General features: G+C 21.6%; 1 protein-coding gene across 1 annotated transcript; it reads left to right on the top strand.

The window, feature by feature from the left end:
- The first annotated feature begins 5,709 nt into the window (after positions 1-5,709).
- LOC122716815 lies at positions 5,710-15,332 on the top strand. The gene is given in 5 exon segments (XM_043940238.1): positions 5,710-5,838; positions 5,840-5,889; positions 6,006-6,012; positions 12,076-12,610; positions 14,494-15,332. Coding segments are annotated over 5 exon segments (822 nt in total). The 3' UTR covers positions 14,595-15,332.
- The last annotated feature ends 3,391 nt before the right edge of the window (positions 15,333-18,723 follow it).

Genomic DNA, 18,723 nt, shown 5'->3' with positions numbered 1-18,723 from the left:
TTTTCATTGTTTTTAGAATTCCAAAATTATTTATAATTATACTCTAATCTGGATATGTTTTGTATTATATGTATATATGATTTGTCATGGGTATCGAGTAATAATTTTGATTTGTTTTTGATATATGCATGCTTGGAAAATTTAAAATAAAATTAATAATGAAGTTAATAATATAAATTTTGTATAATAATATTTGATGGATTATTTATAATTAATTACTAAATTAATAATATATTTTTGTAAATTGTATGTGTGTAATATATTTTTCGAAACGTTCATTGAAATGCAATGTGAATTTGCATTTACAGATTTCAACTTAATTTTATCGGGTTAAGATATTTATTTTTTATTTAATTTTATGTATTAAAAAATATATTATTTTGTAAATTATATGCATAATTAATATTTTTCGATTTCTAAATTTCTAGTAAATTTGAAGCAATATTCTAATAAAAACTTGATCTTTATTGCATTAATTGATATTAAATTCATTTATCGATTAAAAGTATTTTTATTTCATTATTCAATATATTAATATATTAATATATTTCAATATATTATCTATAAAATTGATTGGTCTCTAATTCGTATAATAAATTGCAATGAAAAACTGTATTTATATATTATCTATATTAATTATCTAATATTAATTGAAATTTTTTTTTTGTAAAAAGTTAAAATAAAAAAATTTCTGGTTATGGAGAATTTAAGAATTAAAAAAATATGCGTATTACGATTTTTATATAACTTTACATATATTATAAAATATATAAATATTTATATATATTATAAATTATAAAATACAAGTATAGATAGATTGTATAATATATAGATAGATTGTATATTTAAAACTATATTAAATGCATTTTTAATGTTTACTCGATATAATTCATATATCGAATATCTTATATTAATTAATTATACAAAACTATTAATAAATTCTTATTTTCCTTCTATATAAACATCGATTACATAATATGATGATTGAACAAATAATTAAGTTCAGATAATATGATATTTATAAGTAATACTATTTTATTGATACTATCGGTAATACAATCATTGTAAATATATAAAACAAGTTTTCATACTATAAAAAAGCAATTTATATTATTATATTGATATTATTTTACATAATATTAAGCATTCAAAATTTGTTTTCGATAACATTATGTGCATTAGGATATTAATATATGTTTACATAATGTATGGTTTGAAGAGTCGATTCTAGAAGTTGAGACAAACACAAAAGTTGGTATATAAAAATGACAATTGAAATTTATTAACTTTTAAACAATTCTATTAATAAATAATTTATTAATTTATTTATTAAGCTATAAACAATTTTTAAGTATATATTTTTAAGTATATTAAATATATTCATATTATATGAAGTGAAATGAAAATAAAGTATGACAGATATAATGATGACAGAGCTTCACTTTCTTTTTCTCTTCTCTTTTTTTAAAGAGAAAACAAATTTCAATTGCTTCTTGCTAACTTTATAAATAAATCTTAACCAATAGTTTTATATAAAATTTGTACTTATTTTATTTAAAATTGTGTTTTTATATTTCTAAGATTGGGCTTTTAATGTTATTTTAAAGATTATATATTACGAATAACATTTTATATATATATTAGTTTTAAAATTTTTATATATTTAAAATGATATGATTTATATCATATTATTTTTTGTCATATTATTATAGAGTGGAATATTTGCATTTATTGAAAAATTGGACAAAACTATATAATTATATTATTATATTATAATTATATTATATATGTTATATTATATTATATATATAATTATATTTATCCAAAATCTGTTTCTAAACTATCATAAATTTATTTCATCTTTTTATTTTTCGATATTTTAATCAACATTTATCAAATTAAGTTTCTCCGAATTACGATTTCTTAATTATAATCTTTATTAAGCTATACATAAATAATGTTTTTTTATTTTTTAATGTATAAATTATTAGTATTTATATATAGCAATTATGTAGTTATCTGTATAGACAATTTTATAAAAAAATTAAATTTCTTATAGTTTGAAGAACAAACTCCATCAATTTGTTTCATATTTTATTATTCAATTTATATTTTATAATTGTATAACTCATATTCTATTATTTTTCATTATCTTAATATCTAAAATTTTTCGAAAATATTTTAAATATATATTCGATAAATTAACAAAATACTAAAATAACAATAATTCAATATGATTACAGATAAAACAACGTTTTTAATAAAATTTTACGAATTTTATCATTCAAAAAAAATTTTGTCCAATTCAAGAAGATTACACATTATTTCCGCGATAAGAATCTGTTCAACTTCGATCTTTCTCTATATTGCGAAAGACCTATATTATTGGTTCGCCAGTCAACTTCCGAATATATATATCACTATTCGTGGGAACGATCTGTCGTTGATGGAGCTGTTGTGTATGCTTCTGCTGTTTTCATGCTGAATTTTTCGGGTGTTCCCTCTCTTTCTCTCTTTCATCACTGATTTCGTGTAAAGTATGCCGAACACGTAATTTACGCCTACTAATGTGAATGTCCATGCATGAAGTTTCGTCGTTCGTTGGAACATATGCGAAACACGACATACACGACTGTGCGATCGAATCCGCGCAAAAATGTGATTTCACTACATTAGAAATTAAAACTATGTAACATGTATGTCTGATATTTCTGTTTGTATGGTGAATGAGAACCAGAAGTTATTCCTGTGCTTAGGAGGATATAAAAGTATATTGTTTTACATTTTCTTTTATATTTGTTTGTTATTTATATGTTAATATTTCTATCTGATATTATAATGTAGATAATTAAATTAATTATCTTGATCATTATAAAATCAGAATAATTAATAATATATGGTTCTATAATTTATTTTATGAAAAGAATATAGATATTAATATTTTCGATTTAGTTTTCGTCTATTAATTAATTTGTATTCTTTTTTATTTTAGCAATAAGTAATATTAAGATGATTCATATAAATCAAATTCGTAATTTATTCCAATTAATGATAGTACATTAAAATATATATGAGATATATGTAATAGGTATCTTAATCTTATCTATATTTGAAGCTAAAGTTAATAACATTAAAATATATATTCAAAAAGTTTTATTTTACAACATAAAGTCTCTTTTTTTTATAAATTTTAGCAAGTAAATATTGCTAGTATATTAAATGGATTCTTAACAAATTTTTCAAAATGTGACAATTTTTTAAAATTTTATAAAGGTAATTTTGAAAAGGTAATCATTTCCATCGATTTTTTCTAAATGCTTTGATGATAACGATAGAAATAAATGAGCTTAATCGAATGGGTTTCATCTTGTTCATTTTGAAGGTGAGACGAAGGAGAGACGATATTTCTAACTACATTTCATTGTATTACAGATGAAGTTTACATATCTTGCGGTTATTTGTTCAAAAGTAGCGTTACCGTAGTTGCTTGGTGATTCTTGTGTAATTGCATTTTAAACTTGAATCTTTGTTCAAAGAATTTTGCATAAGAGAAATTTTTCGTAAGTTAATAGGTTTATTGAATTCTGGGTTAATGAAAATAAATTGTTTACTTAATGGTTCTTTTGTTCAAATAAAACAATATATTTACATATTTATAGACTTATATAGATAAGAAGAGGAGAAAGATGTATGATATAAATATAATATATATTATATATATACATATATTATTTATGAATTAGATACTTTATTTTTGTTTTCATAATTAGTGATTTTTTATTATTGTACCAATTTAACAAAAATCAAATTAAATTGAGAAAATCAAATAAGAATTGAAGGATTTCAATGTTTATCCTAAAAATCTTAAAAATAGTTCAATTCAATATATTTTTAAAAATAATATATTTTTTTAGAAATAAAAATTTTAATGAAAATAAGAAATATTTCAATTTATATATTGTATTTTATAATAAGATTTCGTAATATTTTAATGAGATTTAATTTTATAAAACAAGATGTCGTTACTTTAAAAATATTTTTAAGTGAATTCTGAATAAATTAATAAATAAAAATAATTGCTGAATTCCGCGATTTTGAAATGATCAAAATTAAAAATCAGTAATTACGATGCAATAATTTAATAACATATTAAAATAATATGTTGCAAAAAATCAAATTGTCTTCCGTGAAAATAATTCATATTATGGAAATTTTCCTCTATTCTTTTTCTATATTCTTCAACTATCGTATTATACGCGCAAGTTAGAACTTCACACTGCAAACATTTTGCTTCATCAGATCAAGCGTGTACGTGTCAAATTGATCGCAGTCCATTTTCCAACGACATCCATAAATTGATACGTGTCCGAGATGTATTCCATCACATTGACATATCGGTACGGTTACATAATTCGACATTTCCTAACTGTTGTCACAGCGAAAATAGTGCATCTCATAATATCATCATAATGTACATATATCAATCATCGACAGAAAGTAATAAAACAAATAATGTCTTTAGTCAGCAAAAATTATGAGAACTTTACTTTGTTTGTCAAGTCATTTAAAATTCACTTAAAATTTTTTTCAAGATGATACGCAATAATACTCAATTTTCAGAAATAAAATATATGATGTTGTTTGGTTTGGTAATTTAGAGTTAATTATGAAAATCAATAATGACGAAGGATTTTCGAAATCTTCCTGCAATTAATAATCTTTTTTTACAAATTTTTTTGTAAGAAATTTAAAAATCAATTTGAAAATCAATTCAAACCATAAAAATTATATTACATTTAATTAGTAAATAGTTCATTGATATTTTTTATATATTAAAAAAATAACTTGTTACAATAGAGTAAAGTTTTAAATTAATTAATTGTGATTATAATGATTATAAATTGAAATAAATCAAGATTGAATAAATAAATGATATTTTTAAGAATTAAACAATAATAATATTAGAATTTTTGAATTTTATTGTAATCCTTTAAAGGTAATTTGTATTTTCATAATTATGAATATTTATGTAATTTGCATCATAGACATAAAGAAATGAAGTCTAAATGAGCTCTATTTACTTTGAATATTTGAATATATAATAATTGACTTTTATTTTACGTAATTTTGTATATTTTACATTTACTTATGTCATATTTTCAGTAATTATATATATTTAATGTTTAGTTATTTTATAATTGATAATTATAACTATATTACATACTATAAATCTGTACCTTTTTAATTCCTAATCGAAGATAATTTCTTTTAACAATGAATACAATAATGTAACGCATAATAAATAAAAAATAAAAATTAAGTTTTCAAAATGAAATATTTAAATTTAAATTATTTAAATTTATTCGTAATAAAATCCTAATATTTTAATAGGTTTCATATTAATAATCACTAGAATAATTAACGAATATCAATCATTAAAAATGCCAAAATACATAGTACTTAATGTTAAGTAAAATTTTACCATGTTTTTCATAAAGCACGAACATCCCCAATACGAGTCACAAGAGATTCTTCGAGATATCAACGTAGAAATTAGTAATTTCTAAATTTCTTTCAATATATGCTACAAAAGGCAATGTACTTGTGACCTTGCAACGTATTGGCGTCCTCGACATTCTCGCAGGATGAACACAGAGGTGGGTAGCGATAGACGCGCGATTGGCCGTGGCGAAACGCGCGATCGGCTCGATGGACTTGTCTGTGGACAGCCGCCACTGCGTTATCATCGTTTTCGAACGCTCGCGTGTATCCTATGTTTATTTACGAGTGACACTAACATTCCTCTTAGTCGCGACTCGAGTCACAAATAGAGTATATTAGCGGGTCTTCGTGTAGAGAAATGCATCGACCAAAAGGGAAAGGAAAGGTGTGTGTATATTTATCGGTGCTTTGGTGATTAAATGTTCGTTACCATTGATTAGGGAGAAATTCAATCATATTTCGATTAAGTAATTTTATAATAATATATGAAAAGTAGAATGAAGTGAAAGTGTTGTGAGAAAATTTATTTCATTACTCTATATACAAACATCTTTATAGAAAATAATAGGATTTCATGTATAATGTCGATCAAAAGTTTGTTTATATATATATATATATATATATATATATATATATATATATATATAGTCAATATATATATGCTTATTTGTTAAAATATTTTATAAATTTTAATTAATTAAATTTTAATTTATAAAAATTTATTTATTTTTATTTTAATTTAATTAATTTTTTTTATTTTAATTTATTTTTCTTTGTTTATATATATAGAAATGGGAAATTATCAAAATAATTTATTACTTATCTTTAGCTTAATTTGATTTTTTAGTTTGATTTTTTTTTTTGCGATTGCAATCTTTACTCTGATAATTAAAACTTTTATCAATATCAGAAGAAATATGTTTAAATAACAATTAATAGAAGATATAAAATTGAAACTAAATGTCCATTATAGATGTATAATATTTTAAACAATATTGATTATTTATTACACAAGAATTTTTTATATACAATTAAAAGAAAATACTGTTATTATATATTTATAATGAAAAATATTTTCAAAAATATGCAAAATTATATATTGTAATTACTATATTAAAGTTTTCAATTTGTATTTAAATTTTTCAAAATTAGTATCTAAAATCCTTTAATTATACTTATAATTGCTAGAAAAAATTCTTTTTCATCAATTATTAATAAAAAAAAAATCTTTTTATAATGTTTTTGTACAAAGAAAAAACATAGCATACACAATCTATTTATTTAATCTATTTATTTACTTATTTTATGATTGAATAAAATATATATTATTATTTATTTCACGTCTAATTAAAGTTATTATGTAACATCATGTATGAAAAATTAAATGTAGAATACAAATACAATTGATGTATGCAAATTTTTAATTATTAATGTATATATATATAAATTTAAAAAACCATAAACAATGATAATTAGTTCCTATAAATTAATTGGAATATAATATAATAAAGCATGATAACGAACATGATAAGGAACAAAACAACAATTTCGCAATCTAACGAATCCTCGATAGTCAATGTTCTTTTGCGCGGCAATCAGACCATTTCTCGTGTCGCAGTCTTGCGATTGCTACCTGTTGATCATTTCGTTGACGCTTCTCTATTACAAAATATATAAATCATCCGGTATCGTTAATTCATTTTGTTCACTATAGTCGATATAATGCAGTGATTGTTGATAAATTAAATATTATATATGTATATCTTGATAAATTTGAGACAATTATGCATAGTTTTCGCATTGGAATAAGTTGATCGTAAAAATAGAGTAGCGTTTGTGTTACTTTGAATTGAAAATTTTTATGGTGATAAATCATTGATTAGTTTTTCAGCGAAATTGTGAAAAGTTGAATAATGAAACAAATTGTGTGAAAATTTCTTTGAGATGGAGGGTTAATTGTTGACAGAGTGTAGTTCTTTTATTAATTAGAGAAAGCACCACTTTCGTTTTGGATTATTGTTTATTCAATAATATTTACATACGTGTTTGGAATGGAAACTCAGAGAAATTCGAGTACGTGGAACAGAATATTTTCCATTGAATTTTAAAATCAATAATAATTGTTCATATGATACTGTTTATTTTCAGTAGATATATACTTTTAAATGAAATTTCATCCTTGTTATTTAATATGTATTATTGTATATTTAAATATAGGTACTTAGTGATCAGAATAATTAATGATTAAGTTCATCGCTGCCACACTTTGTTTCGAAAACATTTATACAACTACTTTCACTTTTATTACATTTCGAATTAACCTTGAGTCAGTTAAATGGAATCAAAACCTATTTAGAAATAATACTGATTCATTCATTGAATGTCCTTCAAATAAGAAATTTATAAAATTATCTTTATTATTTCCTATTGCTCAAACTTTTGGGTTTATTCAACTTGTCCTTGATATTGAATTATCCAAAATCGATTCACAGAAAAGAGTTACGCAAACTGTAGAAAGAAGATCCGACTATTGGATCTCGGAATAATTTTCTTTGGAATATAAACATCTCATTATATCTCGAACCTGTTCCTCTTAACTGACCGTGAATATATTCTTTTCTTTTTTTCAAGTTCAGCATAAATTAAACTCTTATTTTTTCTCTCATTGACAAAAACTAAATTTTTTTCTTTTTCTTAGTTATGACTATTCTAGAATTTTTGTGCAAAACATATTTATCATATTATTATACATGTATATTGTATTTAGCATGTTTTACATAAGCAACATAAATACTTATATTCTGAAACAATTCTATTTCATTATAATCCAGGTTTTGAGATATAGAACGATATTTTTTTTCTTTTTTGATTTTTATATAAAAATATATTTTTATATAAAACTATTTTTTATTTATCATGCAATTTATAATAAGTAAATATAAATGTTATAATAAGTAAATATAAATTATTGATTTTTCTCAAATGTATTAATCGTATATAATTTATATTTTAAATGCGAAATATTTTAATAATTATAAGATCATTCGAGATTATTCGCGTTATTTTTTTTTTTTTTTCATAATTTGATAAGAAGATAAATCACTTATCTTGAGACAAAAGTCTGTCAATCATCTAATTCGACGTATTGTATACAAGAAAAACAGTTATTCATCTCAAGGATTACTGGTATTCGATTATTGCAACATATACATCTATGAATTATTATGGAATCAGAACAGATGAAAAAATCGGATACATATTGCGTCATGGAATTTTCAATTGCGCGATCATTGATGGATGATGCAGATAAATACCTTCTATCAAATGATTTTTTGTTGCTATATTTTTATTTTTATTATAATAATAGTATGTATGCGGATATAATTATATCTCTTTGCAATGTAATACGATAAAATATAAATAGTGCGAATTGTTTCTTTAATTTATAGATTATATATATTACTGTTTTTATAATTAATAAACATATTAATATTTGTTAAGAACGAATATTTATTTTAATATTGATTTAGTTACAGATATATTCTAATTATAAATTTAAAATTATAGTTTTTTTAAATATTGTTAATTCAAGTTATATTTGATGCTTTGATATAATTTTTTTCAATTTGCATTTTATCTACAAATTTTATTATTTATTATTTTTTATTTTTATTCCGAAATTGTTGTAAATAGAAAATGTAAATAGAATTTGACAATCAATTATATTTTAATTATTATTATAATTGATTGCGAAAAATAATCATACTTATCATAATTATTAATCAAGTAATCATCATAAAGATTAATCTAATAATTTTTAAAACAATATTTGTAATCTATAATCATTAATTATCTAATTATTATATTATCATATAATAATTATTAAAAAAGAGAAAGAAGAAATTTTTCAAACAAACAATAGAAGCTAAAATATTTTTAATTTAAAATTTATCGTATTCAAAAAGTCAATAAATTATTTCATACAATTATGAGTTTTTCGATTTTAAAAATAAACTATTCAAATTATTTTATATATTTATATGTATATTATATATGTACATTTCATTTGAATAATAATTAAATTCAAATATTCTTGATCAATATCCATCAATATCCAAGAAGTTTCTCTTTTATACAATATGCTCCTATTATCTTCAGTTTTTGTTGAAAAATTGATATCGTATAAAACAATAAAATAAAAGTACGTAGATTACTAGATAAAACATTTGAAATGAAAGTTACAGTAAATGAAAGAACATTAAAAGTAAATTATATTTGAATAATAAAATAAATAAGCAATTTATTTTATGTTTCAAATTTATGTTAATAATAAATATTTTTTAAAAAATATTTACAGTTTTAATTATTACAATAAATTAATTAATAAAATTAAATAGTTATATTATTTGTAACAATAATATTTCTTATATATACCGATATATATATATATATAATAATGTACAAATATGTTACAAATAAATTATCGATTCAATCATAATCAAAACTATAATTATTCAATCATAATCATGATTAATGATTATTGAATTAATTATAATCTTTGATTATATTATTGATTGTTTATTGATCAATAATTATGATTAATAACATGATTTTGCATTAATTATAATTTTCAATTATTATAACCAGATTATATTTTGTCCAAGTCTGACTGTAAATATTAATAATTTTAATAATTTATTCTTTTTCATAGATTTTACAAATTTATTATTTATTATTATCATTTCTAGATTTTATATTTTTTATATTAATTTTTTAAATTTTATGGATTACATTATTGATTTCATAAATTTGTAGTGTATTTTTATGATAATAAATGGAGATAAATCAATATATATATATATATATTTTTATCAATATATATTTTTAATATATGCTTGTATATAAAATACATACATATACAATATTCTCTTTCAAGTGACAGAAATTTTACTTTGCTATTTAATTATTAATTCCATTTGTTAAAAATGTTTCCTTAATGATCCGAGATATCTTTTATATAAATAAGATTTAAGATTTAAAAATTTATGATATTACTATCTTATTAAGCTGTAATAGAATTTCTCATATTAACAATTATTTTAGATTCTGTTATGCTAATTAGATTCAATTCAGATACATAATCAGTTAATAAAATATTTTCTATTTTGATATAAGATTTTAATATTTATAATGTAAAATATAATTTGATATAACATAATATGATTTCAATTATTTTTTTCAGTTAATTTTCAAACTTATCTTCGATGTTTTATCATCATATATATTCTTATTTTTTTCTATTACTTAACAGATATTGTTACGAATACAAAAAAACTTTAATAGAACTTTAATACACTAATTAAGAAATAAAATAATTGAGATAATCCAATATACATAACACATATATTCTGTTTCATATTTATAACACGTTTAAAAATCTTCAATTAACAACAATATAATTTCAAATATACATAATAATTTCTATGAATTAATCATATTATTGCTTTTGTACTTTCAAAGAAATTGCTTTTGATCTTCTAAAAGATTAAAAGTTAGTAATCGAAATGAATATCTTCATTCATTAATTATTATATGTATGATTTTTATCTATAGATGTAACATTTTAAACTAACATTTTAGAATTGTATTGAATTTATTAAAAGCAACCAATGAAATCTAATTAATGAAATCAACTCTTAAACTTTCAACAATAAAAATGATTTAGAAAAATTATTTAAACTCCGTATATACATTTTTTTTATTATTTATATACACTTTTTTTATTATTTATATTATTTATTATTTACATTAACTCTTGAACTTTCAACAATAAAAATGATATAGAAAAATTATTTAAATTCCGTATATACATTTTTTTTTACTATTTATATAAACTTTTTTTTATTATTTATGAAGTAATTAATTCAAATAAAAATATTGTGATTAATAAAAACATAATTTGATTTTATTTGTTACTCTATTACTTGTTCTACTATTATATGGAATCAAATAAAATGTAAAAATAGAAAAGAAAACTCAAAGAAACAAATATTATTAATTTATTAATATATTACATAAAAGACAGAATTCAGAATTTAAAAAAAAATTTGCTTACTTATTTTTTATCGTATATTCTTTTCCGAAAAAGCAGAACAATTAGAACAACATACATACATATAAAAAGTAACATAGTAATTTTTATTATATGCATAATTTATTATATCATAAAACATGATCTATTTATAAATATGATCCATCTATAATAATGCAATATCTATTTATTAATAATAAAAATCTTATATTAAAAATACTTTAAGAAATATAAAAAATTAAAAAATAAGAAACATATTATAACAATTCCAATTTTCTCTACATTAATTAAATCTCATTTACGAATAACAGTTTTTCTTTCAGATTACAGATATTCATATCTCAACAAAATCTCAAAACTGGTCATCTTATTCGAAGAATGATTTCAACAAACAACTTTAATCTCGTCAAAATTTTATAAAAAACATTTCTGAAAAGTTTCAAACCTAAATCATGTTACCTTTGTCAAACCTTCTCCAAAAGGATTCTACGAACGGAACCACTATTTTTAAAACGCCAACAAATACCAGAATCTCAACCAACGAATCGACCATGTTACCCTCGTCGAGGCTTCTCCACGAGTTATCAGATCCTATAAACGGAATCACTACGTCTAAGACTCTAACCAATACCAGAACCTCGACGAACGAATCAACTACGTTACCCTCAACCACCGTCGACGAAGTCGTGAGGAACGATGACGATCCCCCGCCTTACAGCCCGATCGCGCCTCCGAATCACGTCGGCTGGCCGTTCGACTTTTCGGGAAATCGGTATTCCGCGTACAACGCTACAACCTATACAACGGCTCCATTGGCCCCGTTCCAAACAAGCCTAACTTCGCCTGGCTTCGGTTTCCATACCGAGAGAGCGGAGGAACATGCATCGATTTCGATGCCTTTAATGCCTTGCAGGCTATTTATGTTCGGTTCTCGGAGATCTCTGTTTCCACACGATGGTCCGACGTTTACGGATAACATCTCGGTTAATAAGGAGGATAACCATGAAAGAACACATAGTGAGTATACATATATATGTGTGTATCGGAAATATATATAAAATATTTATTTTAATCTATCCACGCAATTATCTTCTAAATTATGCATTATTCAAACAAATGTTTCATTTGTTGTGTTTCAAGAGGAATATTTTATGACGATTATCAAATTTATTTAGATGAAGAAGTTTTCGAGATCTTAAAGTGACTTTTGTTTTTTTAAATGAAATTATATATTTTTATTTAGCCGTAATTGTCCAAAACAAATTAATTGATTAATTATATTAGTTAATCAAAGTAATACATAGTTTATGAGATAATTGCATGGATAAAGTAAATCTTGTATATTAATTCATAATTCATAAATATAACTCGTAAAAATGATCGAGAGTTAATTATTTTTATTTATGATTTATATATAATACTAAAAAAATGAAACACAAAAGTTGATTTTCAAGACTATTCGTTGAAGCTTATTTTTATAATTGATTATAATTAGGCAGAATTACTCTTATATAGTGTAAAATTAAATTATTTATAATTTGAAAAACTTCAACGAATATTAATTTTTATTTTACTTAATACTTTTAGAATCATCTTGTAAATTTTCTACCTAGTACGAATATTTTATATAGAAAGTTTTTAATGAAATTAAATTATCATATCTCGTTTATTTCAATATAGCTAACATGAAGATAAATAAAAATATACAACAAATAATGGAAAAATATTAAAAATTCATTCTATGATTGTATTAAATATTTTATATTTGCTACAATAAGTTTTTAATATTCCTTTTTAATTTTTGTTTAATTTTAATTTTAATTTACTTTTAAAAATAAAACATTATATTTAAATCTAAAATATTATATAAATATATAAATATATTCTTTTTATAAAGTATAAATGTGCAATCTTATGAAAATTGAGTTAAATAATGAAATAATTATTAAAATTAAAATTTTTTACAATTTGATTTCATTATAAAAGATCAATATTATAAAACAAATAAATGATATTATTCAAATAAGAATATTTTCTATCATAAAAAGATATGATTTCATTTTATTATTAAGAAAATTTAAACTATTGTAAACATCATACAAATATTTATGAAATATCATATACTTATTTTCAATCAATTTTTTTTAAATTTTATTCTATTCATGATTATTTGTTAAATAACATTTTTTTATATAGAATGACAATAATTAAATGCATGATTCAGAAATATGATAATTATTTTTAATTATTGAAAAATTATAGCCTTATTTTTTCCTATAATTTGTGATTCTGTAACTAAAGTTTCATACTTGAAATTGTTTCGCAACAACAGGGAATAAATTCGTTTGAATGCAAAATGAGAAGTCCGACTCTACTGCAAATTTTTCTATCGTTTGAAGTACGCATGTTGCGAATAACGAGATCTTTAATGGTATTCAGTTTCCACCGTGCATAATTCGACTTGCTGAAGATTCATTACCGTTAATTTTTTATTGTAATTGTTAAATGTAATGCGGTAAAATGCGCGCAGTTTGCTTTTATAGTATAACATCACTTCTTATTTTTCTTTTTTCTTTCCCATTTTTTTGTGAAAAACCATGGTCATTTCATCGTTACCTGCTTATTTCAACGCGAAATTAAATTTGTTTTTCAAACTTAGCCGGCACATAAATATCATTTTTACCAAGAACAAAAATGAAAATAAAGAATAAAAGTTAGCACACTCACTTGAATATGATGATTTGAAATGCAAATTTTTTCTGTTTTTTATTACTGTTTTTACATTTTTGCAAAAAAAAAAAGATTTTCTCGCGTAATCAAAACATCACAACAAACCATTTCATTTTACTTTCATGGTTTTATTTATTTAATTATGAATAAACAATTGGTTTTTTTTTCAGGATATGGCGCCATTTTAATTGGAGCGGCTGTCATTATTTTTCTTATGGTCCTTTCATTACTCGTGAGATTAATCATGGATAAAAATCTTTGGCGAAGTTAGCTAAGATCATGAAATGTCGGCAATATGTGGTATGCAGATTTCATTCATTCTCAATCTAGACTGAATCTAGAGTAACTTTATCATAGCATAATTTCTCTTGCGTTGATGTAATAACGAGTATAATTAGAGCATGGTCGTCATGCAGGAAGACTGGAATTTCGAATTTCTTATATCGTGTATGTTCTAGCTGATTTTGTTCATTAATCATTTGTGTGCAGAAGTATTTAATTACCTTTATCAATTTATTGCCAATAATTTTATAATTCAAAACATGTAAATCTATTTATATTAGTAGGTATGTTTTCGTGACAGTTCCTTTATGACAGATTAAAAGAAATAAAATATATTGTATATAAAGTAAAAAAAGTAGAAAAAATCAGGAGTGAAAAATATTCAAATTATCTAAAAATTATTTTTACTTTTTAATACATTTAATACGTGTTACGTGTATATATGTATTACGGAAAATTTCTTCACAGCAGATAACGCAAAGCCGTATCATGGATTTTCTTCAAAAAATGAAGAAAACGGAAAAAAAGTTTATTTAGATTTTATTTCGTGCAATATGAGTATTGTTGCTATTGTATATAGTTATTTTACTTTGTGCATTTTTCATTGTTTTAATTTTTGTAAAAAATTCGTCATTAGGCTTTCGGTTTTTGACAACGTATTGAAATACTTACAGAATAGATATTATTATCTTGTATTTCAATTTTTAATTGCTACAATTGAAAAATAGATACATTAATTTTCTATATTCTGAGATATAATAATAACAAGTAAAAATATAAAATTGTAAGTTACAATTTAATATATATTATATATTATATATTATATATTATATATATTATTATATATATTATATATTATAATATATATTATAATAAGTTTAATTGTATCTTGAGACTTTTGATTTAGTATTGAATTAGAAAATAATGATTGAGACTTCTCACAATAACAGTTAAGTGTTATTATTATTTTATTTTAACGCAATGTTTGTTCGTATTTCGAAAAATATCGTAGCATTTAAATTTTTTTAAGATTTTAATGTTGTTTTTTTCATTATTTTAAAAAATTAAAAGAGAGATTTTTTATATTTTTTTTTATTATCTTATATCAATATATTATTACATATTTTGTAATTCAAATTTAATATATTGAAATCATAAAGCGATATAAATTGTATACGTCATAAGTGACTGTAAATAATCGTCTTGAAATATTTATAAAAATTATAAATTATAAATTTTTTTTTTAAATATTATTTTTTATAAATACTATTAAATTTGATCTATTTTGTAATATTCAATTTATTGGAAATTTTATGATATTTATTATTATATTGCAAAATAGAAAAATTTCAAGAAATATCTTGTCTTTTCTTTTTGTTATCTGAAAAAATATATATTAAAACAACAAAAAAGAAAAAAATTTTTTTTGAAATATATTTTTATCAATGTAATAATAATTGTTCACAAGATTTAAGGAAAATAAAATAATTGCATTTTGCATTTAGATATAATATATTATTTATATGCATAAGAGAGAAAATAAATCTTATACCGTTTCATAAAAATAGAAGAATAGATTAAATTTGTAGATTCAATAGATTTCGTTCATAAAACAAATCGATGGTCAAATTAAAAGAACAAATATTTGCCTGTTGACTTTCAGTCGTTAATATTCTAACTGCGCACGTTTGTATGATCATGTTTTATATATATATATGTTTAACTTTGTTCGAAGTCCATTTTCACTTAAAATAGTAAAAAAAATATTGGCAATTAATATATTTATGTGAATATAAGAACAAAATTTTTCGAAAATCTTGAATTTAAATATATATAATTAAATATCTTAATAGAATAAATTGTTAAATGAGATTTTTAAATATCTGAGATTGCAATAAAATAATAACATAATTTTTTGAGATAAATATTTTTTACAAAGGAAAGAATTATTAACAATATATGTAGCAACATGATGAGTAGTTTCTGAAACATTACTTAACATTATTTATATTATTTAAATTAATATAATTTTAAAAGCAATAAATACATTTTTTATGTTATTAATAATGGATAATTAATAAATCATTTGACAATATTTGACAATAGAAAAATCTTAAGATTGCATCATTGGTATTTCTTCAAGATTAGTTAAAAATCACTAATACTGTTATATTGATGATACAAGATCGTATAAGTATTTTTATAGTTGCATCATTAATAATAATCAAAGTGTTTATTTAAGTATTAAAAATTATTAAAATTATTTTATACCCATTCATGATTAATGGCAAGATTATTAAAAGCAAGATTTACAGGTATATATATATATATATATATATATAATAATTCAAGATCATGTTAAAGAAAATCAAGATTATTTTCAAATTATCAGGCTATTATATTGACTTATAAGATTATTTGCAGAATATTATTTCAAGAAAGAATATTGATCAATCAATAAATAATATTATTATATATTATATTATTAAAATTACCAACGTTGCAATATTAGTTCATTAAGATTATTTTAAAATTAGATGAATATTTTTTCATAAAGATGAAGATTTAACTATTACTATTTCATCATTATCAAGATTATTTGAAAATTATTTAAGATTATAAATGCAATTAGATTTATAAAAATCATAATATAAACATTATCGAAATTATTGGAATTTAAAATCATTTGAAAATATTAACATCAATTAGAAATAATAGTATTCATAACGTTCTTTTATAAGGTAAGTTCCAAGAATCATAATTATGTATATACGTCAACATCAAGCGATTATAATTCAAATATAAAATCACATGTCCCAATACAAATAAGCATATAAAAAACACATAATAATTCTATTTTTTTCGTTAATATTACCAGTATCAAATGATGATTCGCTGTATCGTATTTCGTCATTACTTTGGTCAACGAGATCACAATCGTACATGATATTATAACTTTAATCATGATTAACAGTTTTATATAACGATTGTCAAGCCTAACTCTGATAAAGTCAGTTTGACGGGGGACGTGTTCAAACAGCCCCTCAGGCCAGCGTCCAAGCGATGCGCCACCGGGGAAATTAGCCGGCAAAATAATTCATGGACGAAGCTTTTATTTGACGTCCACGCGGAATCCCTGATATTTCGAGGGATGGAACCGTTCCGTTCGCGTAAATAAATGCGTTGCAAAATTGTTGATTCGCGCTAAGTACCCTCTAGAGCCTTTATCGTTTCGCGAACGGCACGAAGTTAACGCGGGAATTATTGTCCGTTGCCGAGTGCATCATTTCAACAAACTGACGACGATAATGGACGTGACTATGTTGAAATTATTTCACTTCTATCTCTTCTTTTTCACATCTGTTTTTCGTTTTATTTTTTCAAAGAATAAAAGTATAATTTAAAATACAAGTATAATTTTAAAACGCATGATAAAAATAATAACATAGAAACTTAATTTGTTCTTCAAGAATTCGTATATTAATTGATTTAATTTCCTTAATCGTGATATGATTTTTTTTTATGATGATTTATCTTTTATCTTTTATATTATATCTTTTATATAAAAATCTGAAATAAAAAATAAAATTTTTAATTTGAAATTTGAATTTTATAATTATAAATTTACATCTTTATTTTGAAATGTACACTTTTTTAAATTAAAAAGTTTTAATGTAGGCAATATGAAATTCTGACTTTGTATGTACAATTTATCAGATTTCTCGTGTTTTTATGTCGCCGTTTATATCATTTGATATTCATACTTGTATATTTTATGTATATCTTATTCTTTATATCACTTGATATTCATACTTATGTATATTTCATTTAGTTTTTAATCATTATAGTCTATACAGTTGTTAAATCATGTCATTTTGCAATCATAATGATAAGAATACATTTTCCTTAAATATGCAATAGTTCAATTGAAAAATTGTAGTAGAAGTGTATTATTGCAAATATCGATTGCAACAGATATATTTTTAAAAAATTATAAAAGTAAAAATAATTTAAGAAAATTTTCAGCAAAAAAAAAGATATTAACAATCAATCATATAAAATAAAAATATCTAATTATGAATATTGACATATGTAAAACTTAATCCATTGGTTTCAAG

The sequence above is a fragment of the Apis laboriosa genome, unplaced genomic scaffold (assembly GCF_014066325.1).
Source record: "Apis laboriosa isolate Shangri-la unplaced genomic scaffold, ASM1406632v1 scaffold49_cov149, whole genome shotgun sequence".
Taxonomy (NCBI): Eukaryota; Metazoa; Arthropoda; class Insecta; order Hymenoptera; family Apidae; genus Apis; species Apis laboriosa.
Note: the sequence above shows the minus strand (reverse complement) of the source record. Positions and strands in the feature narration are given on the sequence as shown.